Here is an 11887-nt window from a genome sequence, read left to right on the forward strand (position 1 = left end):
CTATTTTATCCTACATTGCAAATAGAGGAAGAATGGCAGCATTGCCAACTCACACGCCCCCTTCAGGTGAGGCACGGTATTGTCTGCCTCACCTCGGGACTTTTGTGTACCGTTTATTTTAGACATTGGACAGCTTTTAGTAGATGGTACATAATATATAATAATGAACGACACAACACATGTATATAATTACATAACAAATTCTACAAACATCCTATTGGTAACATACTGAGAAACGAAAATGTGCCACGCAGGCCAGTTTGTGAGGGGTGGCGCGTGCAGAGATGAGCTCGGCTTACATTTGATCAGCGATTTGTTCTTAAAACCATTTAAAGCTTGACTGGAATCATAACAGAAAATACATTTATAAATCAGATTGGTGGAAAATGTTAATATCTCTCCTATGTTATAATGTTTTTTTTTCCTTATGACAGGTGAGGCCAAGCCTCACCTGCCTCTCCTGACCACACGTCACAGCATATATATTACTGTAACAATACATGAATACAATAAAATTGTATAGGTTTGTACTTCGAAAACTTGAACTGATAAACAACAGCTGGCGGTTCGGTGGTTAGCACCTCCACCTCACAGCAAGGAGCTCCTTGGTTTGATTCCAACAGGAAGCCTCTCTCCGCTGGGTTTTCTACCGTAGTCCAAAAACATGCAGGAGATTCAGACGTGTGAATAATTGCATGCAGTGATACGCGGTGAGGTACATGGCTGGTGAGGCAGTAATACTACGTGCCTCACTTGGTGGCTCCTCACAGCTGTTTTATGATCCCTCAGCAAAAGACACTAATAAAACACATACAGTTGTTGCCAAAAATACTGTACATTGGAAATGTAGTGCATATAGCAAAATTGTCTAAACATTTTAATAGCGACGGCAATCGTATTTGAACAGTAAATGAGAATATACAGCCAGTTTAAACAAACACAATCCAAAACCGGTGAAGTTAAATGAATGACCACTTTATCGCGGGCCAGTGGCGCAATGGATAACGCGTCTGACTACGGATCAGAAGATTCCAGGTTCGACTCCTGGCTGGCTCGGACTTTTCTGCTTGTTTTTCTGCAGATGTTGTTGAGCAAAACACTGAAGCCCGAACATCACTGAACTCCTGGCGCCGTTGGACGGCAGCTACTGCTCACGGTTCATTGCAGAGAACATATTTCCCCACTGGGATTAATAAAGGATAGATTATAATCATAATACAAATCACTGATAAGATAACCATTACATTTTTTTTTTCATTTAATTTTTTTTCTTTCCAAGATTGGCTGTTTATTTTACAAAAGCAATGATGTGAAAGATGCAGTGTTCATATAAGATGCGGTACTTATTATACTTATAATTATAATACTTATATACGTATAAACTTTTAAATATATATATATATATATACTTATTATTATACTTATGCAGTATTTGTTACTATTATGAATTGATTTTGCACTAAACTGTTCTGATAACTGCCTCTACCCTTTATATTCAAATTCAAAGTACATATATTTATACATTTCAGGTTTTTATGCAGTTTACTCTCTATCATCCTTTCACTTCAGCGCTGGTAGATTGTACCTGCGTACACTTTATATTGTTTATTGTGCATTTTGCTCTTAAAGTGCATTATTGTGCATTATTATTTTGTTGATTATTTTGTTAATCTTGACAGATTAACAGTGTCTTGTATTTTTTAATTTGATCTCATTTTTGCTTGTTTCGAGTTTTATCTACTGCTTCCGTACTGTTTTTAATTTAATCTCATTTTCACCTGCTTTTGTTTATCTACTGGTTTTTAATTTGATCTCATTTTATTGTTGAAAATGAGGGAGACCTCAGTGGTCTTACAAGTATAAATAAAGGTTTGATTATTTTGTTAATCTTGACAGTAAAGCTGACTTTGACTTGACTTTGACTTATTACTGCAACTCAAATGTGTAAAAGCATATAAATTACACTAAAACGTTCTGTGTATTGTTATTTATAAATATTTACCGTATCATATATTACAATAAGATGATGTTGTCTTCACAAAAAGCTCTTTCACACTTTAAGTACATTTATCTGATAATACTTCTGAGCTTCCGCATTATCTTCTCCGTTTCCAGAGGTTTTAAATTTAATTTACAGACAGTTTTTCACCTTGTCCAGCGCAGCTTAAAGCCTCTCAAACCTCAAACAAATTCCCCTGTGAAGAAACCATGTCAATTTGACTCTGACTCACGGAAACTGACGGAAATGACTCAACACACACACACACACACACACACACACACATCACTGCCTGTCGAAATGACTGTGACACACGGTCCTGACGAGTCACCGTTCATTTTTCAATATTCCCCGCCTTGTGTTTTTAGGCCTCATGAGCGACGATCACCAGACAGTTGCCGGGGTTTTTCCCGCCGCGAGTGCAAAACTGCATCTACGAGACGAGAAAACACACTTTAATAACTTCCTCTCTCGCAAACCACATCTTGATGCGAACCCGCATTTTATTTACTTCTCTTTTGAAGGCCTCGCTTATACATTTGCTGCATTACAGTCGGACAGAACGATCGGATAAGCGACACTCGAGATGTCAGAATGTGAATAAAGTTAAATCAGCCCGTACCGACGGCGGCGTGACGTGAGAGGAATGCAGAAATTTTGGTGTTTTTTTTTTTTATTTTGGAAAAGCCTTTCCTGTTAGAACAGAACGTTGTCGTTATTGTCCGAATGAATCTCGGCTCTCTGAGCGTCCAAAAGTGGAGATCGAGAAGGATCATCTGGTCGCCATCCACGGGTAACAAGACCGTGAAAGTAAGGGGTTGTTGATGACAATTGTTCTGATATTCTCAGTGACAGAACTTTCGGGTGTTTCTTCAAATCAACTTCATACCCTTTGAGTTCATCGGTGATGTGCAGCCGGTAGAGGCGGAGCAGACCGGGCCTCACCTGCCATCATGGAAAGAAAAACTAAATTATCATAGTTTAGCTGATGTGTACAATGTTTTTTGTCAACAACTGTAAAATGACTGGGAAGAGACACTAGGTGAGGCACGCAGTGACGGTGCCTCATGGTAGGGGCCGCCGCTGATCCCAGGGATCCTTCTTACTACTCAGCTACAGAATAATAGAATTAGCGATAGCAAGCTACAGTAAACAGTTAGCAAGTCAAGTGCAGCCATCAAGCTAATTTTTTTTCCCGATCTCATTTGGCTCACAAACGGTGAGGGATGAATATAAATCTCCTGGGCAGCTTCTCAACTTTTTGGCCCAGAAGGATCTCATTCTAACTGTTCCTGAGGGGACAAAGTTCCGGCTACGACAACATCGTAGGGGCGCTCGTTCTCGGCACCGAAAAGACTCAAAACACACAGTCGGAACAGGACCGATCGAGGACGACTGTCTTCACTGGCAGGGATTTCCATCGAGACGGAGAGACTTTTAAAACTGAAGAAAGACAAGGAAGACTTCTACTAACAAGTTATCGATGCTGTCCTTCAGAAGGAACGATAATAACGTTTTTTTTTTTTTACATGTGCTTTTTTTCTATGCTATAGCTTGTGTATGTAAAGAATGCGGATATGATTTTTTAAACAAAACACGTCAACTGTTGCCAATCAAATGGTGAATAAGCTACTCTGTAGGTTTCATATGTTTGTAAATCTGACCGTGACGACGTCAACCATGAATATTAGCGCGCGTCATTGGAGTTCATGCTTGAAATGCTTTTTGATCCTGACTATTGCTAAGATGCTAATGCATTGTTATTGAGATAAAACCTTCAAACTCAATACTGAGTTTTTTTTTTTTATTATTTTGCATTAACGACCCTGCTGTTTTTTGTTTTGTTTTTTATATAATTTAATAAAAAGCGAATCATCCGGTTAAGTTAATAATAGAAATTAAGGGACTCTTAGACAGAAGAAGAAAATAAATAACGTTATTTTGCGAGTGTATAAAATGTGCGCATGCGCGGACACTTCCGTCTTCCGGGCCCCGCGGCGCTCCGCAAACCCCCGCAAACCCCCGCAAGCCCCTCCTGGAGAGAATATAACAGCGACGTTGGGGGAGGGAGGAATATAAAAAAGAGGAAATGAACCTCCCTTCGAATGCTACAAGCACTTTTAGAGAGTAAATCCAGCGGTGGGAAACAAGAACAGGTGAGTTTCTTTTTGTTCTTTTTTTTCGTGTTTTTTTTTTTTTAATTATTATTATTTTTAAAATTCATAAATAATCGAGCAGCTTCTTTGCGCATCTTCTGAGACAGCTTGAGGTCAACTTGTCTAAGAACAGCATCTTCCTCATCTTCTCTCGCCGTGTTCATGTTTATTCATGTCATTTATTTCCTTTTCTTTTAAAAAAAAATAAAATCTTTCTGCCCTTAAAGTCTGATTTCTTAATGCTCTTCGAGGCACCGAAGATTCAGAGCAACATCTCAACTGAGGAAGTAACTCAATGACTTCCCTTTACAGGAGTTTAAGATCATAATTTATCGCTTGGAAGAATTTTTGTTTTAATTTTCTGAGAGTAATCCCCGTTCTGGTCACGTTACATACATGTAAAGTAATTTGAAAAAATAAAACAAAACAAAAAACTAACATTTCTCTTTCTGTAATCGACCACAACTCTTCTTCCCTGATCAACAAGCTTTATATCAGATATATATGAAATATTAAACGGTGGTTTATTTGAAAAGACAGAGAAATAACTTGAAGAAAATGATGGTGCTTTTTGACTTATGAAAATTAAATGTATACGTTTGTTGTGAAACTATTCCTGTTTAGATTCAATGGGGGAAGAATAAAAAAAAACACTTTCAACGCCTTCAGGTGGAACATTAATTTAAAAAACACACACAAAAAAAAAAGTTTTTTTTACTTGTGCCAATTATTTCAGGATACTTTGCCTTTCTTTAATGTAGGATGTTGATATGTTTTGGCTATTATTTATTGTAAATTATTTTGCTGATTTTTTTTTTTTCCTGGACAGCATTGATTTCTCACAGCTTTTTATATAAAAAGCCATGGGATAATATTTACTGTCATTCTGGATCTGTCGCTCAGAAAGTCCTCAAGTGAACAAGATCACTTAGAACAGGGGTGTCAAACTCATTTCGATCCATGCCAAATTTACCAAGAAGTAACACTAAGTCCAAATGTTTCCTTTGTTTTTATGTAAAGGAGAACGGGTACATTATAAAAACCTTCATGTGTAATGAACTGTTCCTTTAAAAAATACATGACGAACAACCTGAGATTCATTAAGAAAAATTTCAACAACACTGTGCCTCAGTTCCGTCTTCTCAGTTCTGCGTGCATTTTGTTGTAGTTTCACCATGCTGAGTCTCATAGACCGAGCAAACAGGTTTCTTATTAACCTCAACACAAGAAGTGGTCCATGTTTCTTGGAAAACCTTACACTCCATGCCCACTTTTTTTCTTTTTTGACGACGGCAAATTGCCGATGAAGGTGTCGGGGTCGATGGAAAAGCAGGTAAATTTCGACATGTGACAAAATGCTATTTACACACCCGGAGGCCGAATTGCTCCGGAAAGTCGTGAGTCACACAGCGCCGTGCTATGTTGCTAACATTGACTAAACAGTGCAACCTTAGCGGACAGTATAGGAACTGCATTTTTATTTAAAAAAAAAAATAGTTCATTTATGTATTTTTTCAAGTTGTAGGGCCGGATCGGACCCCCTGGCGGGCCGACGGTGGCCCACGGGCCGTACGTTTGACACCCCGGACTCAGAAGCTCTTGATGTCCCTGCAGGTGAGATGAAGGACCGACTGAATCAGCTGCGCAGCATCAGCTCCAGGTTTGCAGGGGAGGAGGCGATGCCGGAGGAGAACTTCGGCTCCGCTCCTGAGGACGGGAACCATCTGGAGCTGCACGAGTTTGACGGCGAGGACGTGATGAACGACATCTTCAAGGAGGCCCACATTATGAGGAAGGAGCTGATGCTGTTTAAAAGGGACGTCAGGCTTCTGGAGAAGCAGAACACCAGGCTCCTCACGTCCGTCAGGAGGTTCAGCAGCATCAAACGCGACGCCAACGCAATCGGGAGGGATATTAAAACCCGAGGGGAAGCCATTTACGCCCGTCTGGAGATGTTGGGGAAGCTGAGCAAGAACCTGGAGGAGGAGCAAGGTTCCTCCTCCACTCTGGTTCGTCTGGCGCGTTCGCAGCACGTGTGTCTGACCCGAGCCTTCCACCGAGCCATGTCCGAGTACAACGAAGCCGAGATGGCGCAGAGGGAAAACTGCAAGTCTCGCATCCAGCGGCAGGCGGAGATCATGTGCAAGGAGGTGACCCGGGAGCAGGTGGACGAGATGATCGAGACGGGGAAGTGGAGCGTCTTCTCCGACAACCTCCTGTTGGAAGGGAGGTCGGCCAGATCCGCTCTCACCGAGATCGAGAACCGGCACAAGGAGCTGCTGGAGCTGGAAGGGCGCATCCGAGACATACGTGAGCTGTTTTTCCAGATGGCCGTGCTGGTGGAGCAGCAGAGCTGCATGGTGGATAACATAGAAGTTAACGTCATCCAGACCCAGGACTACGTGGCCCACGCCGGCGCCAAGATTAAAAAAGCGGTCAAATACAAGCAAAGCCATCCGTGCAAAAAACTCTTTTGCTGCTGCTTCCCTTGTTGCAGATGAGAACGCGGATAACCTGGATTGGAAAGTCCAGCTCAAGTTCGGGAGACTTTCCCAAAAGCTCGGCTCTGCAGTCGGTTGCCGTCGGCGCGTTCGCGCGGGAGTTCAGCCGAGCGGCTCCGACGCTCTCGGTGTCGCCCGCCGATATGGATAACTAGATTGTTATACCCACGGAAGACGTGTGATTCTGACATTTTTTTGCAGAAGCTGTGTTGAGCAAAGCCGCTGCAGTGCGTTTTGACATCTGCCCTCCCGCTGTGACTCACATTCAGGTTTTGCTAAGCAGCTTCCTGCTGCACCGACAGCTCTCCTGTCAATCAAATGCCAATAAAGAATAAGAATTATAAAAACATATATTTTTCTATATATTATATATTTTTTCTCAATATAGATATTCATTTTTTTTTCTTAATATAACTATATGTATATATGTGTGTATATATATATATGTATATATATATATGGAAATAGGACTACATATATATACATATATATGTATGTATGTGTATATATATTTTTTTTATTTAATAAAAATAATAATAAAAAACAAACAAAATATTAATACATATATATATATTTTTTGAGAAATATATATAACATACAGGTATATATAGAGATGGATATATACATACATACATATATATGCCTAAGACCGACTCATCAAAACTAAGAAAAGTGTACCACTTCTAATATGTTTTCCATGGCAAGAAGCATATTTATTGAGTCGTAATTTTTTTTTTTAATCATGCTGAATTACAACTAATTTGATTCATTTATTGATTTATTTTAACTTATCAATATCTCGTTGCAGCTCTAAAACATCCCAAATGGCAGCAGAGTCCCCCCATGTCGTCATCGATATATGAGTGCTGTAAATAATATTATTTATTTCTAAATAGATGCCTTACTCTGGTGTAGAATCTAGATTTTTTGAAATATTCAAGTATCGTGTGATGGAGATGTTTGTGTGTTGATCTCTGGCAGTGCGGCTTTCATAGTAATTTAATAAAAGAATAAAAATGATTGTGATAATTACACAGATCCCGAAGAGAGAAAATCCCAAACTTTTAAGATAAGATTAGATATACTTTGTTGATCTCCATAGGGGAAATTCTTTTGTCACAGCTGTGCAACAACGACAATATCAATAAATGTAAGTTTAGATATAAATCAGAGAGACAATTAAAAGATAGCAAAAGACATCCACCAATAAATAGAAAGCGGAATGAAAAAGCAGAATGAAAAAAAAGCATGGTTGTAAATAGACAAAATAATAATAATCACAAAGATGTAACACTTCAACAACTCTTGCCTTGGATTGAACACTGAGAAAAAGGTCACAATGTATTTCTCAAACAAAAAAAACTCAAAATGTCTTCCCAGATATTCACGTGAAATAAATGTATAAAAAACGCTGTAGAGGTCAAATATCTAGGTGTCATATTGGACCCTTCACTTAGTTTTAAAAATCATATTAAAAAGACCTGTTATGCCTTGAAGTTTAATATTTCGAAGATTCGACACATCAGGAACGCGTTTTCACTAGAAGCTGCAAAGTCCTGCTTTGATGCCGTGATCATATCCCATAATTTACATTGCATATCATCCTGGTCTCAGGCTAACCAAACATCTCTAAAATCTCTGAGATCTTTACATTTCTAAGCCCTGAAAGGCCCCAGATGACCAAACTAATAATATCACAACAATATCACTTTCAACTTGGGTTCTAACTTATTTTATTTCCTGTTTATATATTGTATAGTTATTTTATTGCCTATTTGTATATCTTATATATATTGTCTTTTTGTACAGTTTTATATTTGTATTGTTTTCCCAGGACTAAGAATAAGAATAAGAATAAGAATAACTTTATTTATCCCGAAGGAAATTGTTGTGCCAGAGTTTCAAGTAAAACATAACAATGATAAATAATAGTAGGAAGGAGGGAGAATAAGAAAATACAAATAAAACTATAAAGTGTCAAAGTCAAAGCTATAAAGTGTTTTAAGGTCTTAAAAAGTACAAAGATTTGAATATTCCGTTCCTTCAGCTGAAGGAAGAGGATGGAAACAGATGGAAATTAGCTATGAGCTACAATCTGGCACAAACATCTCTGCCTCTGTGCTTAATGTAATTGTACACTGTTCTAATAAACTTTTTAAACTAAACTAAACTAAACTAAACTAAACTTAACTTAACTTAAAACCATTTGTAAAATAAATGCAGTGAACAATTTAGATGATTTAACTAGCTTGCTTCACAATAAAAACAAATAATAAAAAAATCCATGCATGTGAATCAAAACCGGCTATTTCATAAGTTGGACTTTTTTTAAATTTTATTTTATTTTGACGCAATTACAGAGATACAGCTGATAAAGTATCCAAACCAACACTAGTCATCCACCATTTTAAAACAATACACATATAGATGAGTGTCAATACACACTCACACACACACACATATATATATATATATATGTATATTATACACATATATTTATCGTTCATAAAATCATAAAATATATTTTTGTCCACGTTATATAGTAATATATAGTAACTATATAGTTGATAGTAAATAAAACAGTGACTTAACTTTTCAATACAGTTCCTCTCGTGCCTCTGTGCGCGCGCCTGTGTGCGTTGTGGCTGCTGGTATTTCCGGTTCCGCTTTGTGGTGCGAAGCAAATAAAAATGAACGCTGGCTGACTTTTGCCCTCATTGTGGAAAAACAGTTGTTGTTTTTTTTTTTCTCCAAACAAATGAACCTTCATTATTTCATAAATATTCCAAAGCGCCCCCCCGTTCAGGTAACCATGGTAACAGCTGGTTACCACACACTCAGCGTCATCTGCGGCTTAAATTCGTGTGTTTTTGTAAAGAATATTTTAAAACAACCTAAAAAAAAATAGACTCGCTGTAAAATTGATGTGTTTGTTTTGATTTCCCTAAACTTGTGTCTTAACCATTGTGCCTTCGGGATAAATAAAGTTGTTCTTATTTTTATTTGTAAAAGCGCCTTCTGCTGGCTGAGCGAGAGAATGCAGGATCACAGAGGCTCCTCCAATGGCATTGACTTTTTCTGTTTTTTAATTTAATTTAATTTATTTAATAATCTGGTAATTTATTATTATTATTATTATTGGTATTATTATTATTATCGTTATTATTGTTGTTGCTGTTGTCATTATTATTGTGGTGTTTCGCCGAGATATTATTATTATTATTGTTATTATTATTATAATCAGTTTAATCATTATTATCATTATCATTATTATTATTCGTTTTATGAATTTATGTTTTCTTCCAATTTATTTCATTCACTTTTTCTTTTTATCAATTTACTTATATATTTCCTTTTTTACTATTTAGTATAATTTATGATTCTATTTTTGTTCCACTTTTTATTTATTTACTTGTTTATTTGATATTTTCAAAGTCAAAGTGCGAAGTCAGTTTTATCGTCAACTTCTCTGCATGCACTGGACATACAGATGTTTCTCACAATCCCACGGTGTCATGAAATTAACAGTACAAATTGATTACAAATAAACAAATAATTAAAAATAATAGTAATCAAGTGCAAATTAGCATTAGATTGAACTGGTACATTAAACAAGAAAAAATTGATAAGGTATAAAGTGCATGCAGATATAGACTGATATTTGACGGCATGAAAGAGTAGCAGGAGATGATATTTTTTCTTTTGTTTTTTTTTTTCGTGCAAAGGTCAGTAGGTAACATAATGGTACCTGGACAGCGAAGGGAGCATAGATTTATCTATCAATCCATCTATCAATCAGTCAGTTGTCCATGAGGCAGATATACAATCCAAAGGTCATCCTGTGTCAGTATAGCGTCACCGAGCGATGAAAAGCGGTACTTTTGCGGCTCTTTGTCACCAGGATGGCCGAGTGGTGAAGGCGTTGGACTTAAGATCCAGTGGACGACAGTCCTCGTGGGTTCGAACCCCACTCCTGGTAGATGTTCCACCAGCAAGACCTCAAACTCTCCAGCTTGAAGTGTCAGGATGAAATCAGCTGTGGGTCAGTCCTTGTATAGGAAGATTGCAATGTGCATATAATGCCTTCATCCTCCATAAATACTGCTATATATTCAAAAAATGTAGCTATAAAATAACTAAAGTTCTGATTTTATCTTCTTTTATTTTCATTTTCATTATTTATATACCCCAATATTATTTATACAGGACTGTCTCAGAAAATTAGAATATTGTGATAAAGTTCTTTATCTTCTGTAATGCAATTAAAAAAACAACAATTACTTTTTCATGATATTCTACTATTTTGAGATAGGATTTTTGAGTTTTCTTAAGATGTAAGCCATAATCACCAATATTAAAATAATAAAAGGCTTGCAATATTGTAGTTGATTTGTGATGAATCCAGAATGTTTGACATTTGTTTTTTTAATTGCATTACAGGAGATAAGGAATTTTATCACAATATTCTAATTTTCTGAGACAGTCCTGTATATATTTAATTTCTCATGTTAATTCCTTTTAATTATTGCAATGATCTCAATGAGAAAAAATAATTTGGCCTATATTATTTCTTTTACTTTTATGGAATAAATACAATCTAACAGGTCAAAAACATTTTTTAACAATTGCTAAATATTTATTTGTAATCCATGTTATTATAGCTCATATATTGAAATATAAAATGAAAATTGAAATTTTCATTATAATGTCATGTAAACACTGGACAGCTTTTTTACTGTTTATCCCCATTTATCTTACTGAAATGCAGAAAATCCAACAATTAGTTAAAAAACAAAAAACTCAGGTTGAACTTAGAAATAAGAAATTGTCAAAAAAAAATTGCAAAATTTTATATAAAAACTCAGGTTGGAAAAAATATTTAAAAAATGTACTAACTAAAAGACACCCCTCAAAATTAAATTGCCTAAAGTTTAAAAAAAATGATAAAATGTTCATGTATTTCACAAATTCTTTAAAGCTGAGCTCAGAAGGTATATTAGCATAACAAATTACTCCAGAATATGTACGGAATTCCCTTAAAGAAGTTTCCTCATGCTGGAAACTGACACTTCTTTTATCGTTGACATCACTACAGTTAACTTAGTTTGATAAATGGATTTCTAAAAACGATTCCTGAATATGATTTTTATTCTTTCCTCCAAGTCCTGTCGTTTGGAGGGGACAAATTTTCGAATCGTTCGTCTGGGCGAAAAGAAGTCAAACGAAAAAGC

General features: G+C 36.7%; 1 protein-coding gene and 2 non-coding genes across 4 annotated transcripts; all 3 read left to right on the forward strand.

Moving 5' to 3' along the window:
• Positions 1–983: 983 nt before the first annotated feature.
• trnar-acg (transfer RNA arginine (anticodon ACG)) lies at positions 984–1056 on the forward strand. The gene has a single exon. It is a non-coding gene; the product is annotated as a tRNA-Arg (tRNA).
• Positions 1057–4065: 3009 nt separating this feature from the next.
• On the forward strand, positions 4066–6973 carry stx11a (syntaxin 11a). Of its 2 annotated transcripts, none has more exons than XM_086162096.1 (2): positions 4066–4155; positions 5770–6973. In XM_086162096.1, exon 2 carries the CDS (start codon positions 5775–5777, stop codon positions 6654–6656), a length of 882 nt encoding a protein of 293 aa, XP_086018222.1. In that variant the 5' UTR covers positions 4066–4155; positions 5770–5774; the 3' UTR covers positions 6657–6973. The 2 variants fall into 2 exon arrangements, with proteins under 2 accessions (XP_086018222.1, XP_086018304.1); XM_086162178.1 differs by having other exon boundaries at positions 4115–4155; positions 5681–6973.
• Positions 6974–10552: 3579 nt separating this feature from the next.
• Positions 10553–10635, forward strand: trnal-uaa (transfer RNA leucine (anticodon UAA)). The gene has a single exon. It is a non-coding gene; the product is annotated as a tRNA-Leu (tRNA).
• Positions 10636–11887: the final 1252 nt, after the last annotated feature.

Source organism: Fistularia commersonii, chromosome 1, assembly GCF_037954325.1.
Source record: "Fistularia commersonii isolate RoL2024-O1a breed Wild chromosome 1, RoL_Fcom_v1.0, whole genome shotgun sequence".
Lineage (NCBI taxonomy): Eukaryota > Metazoa > Chordata > Actinopteri > Syngnathiformes > Fistulariidae > Fistularia > Fistularia commersonii.

What these genes read in the sequence shown, in the direction of transcription:
- stx11a (XM_086162096.1), top strand. Translation starts at nt 5,775, where the DNA reads ATGAAGGACCGACTGAATCAGCTGCGCAGCATCAGCTCCAGGTTTGCA.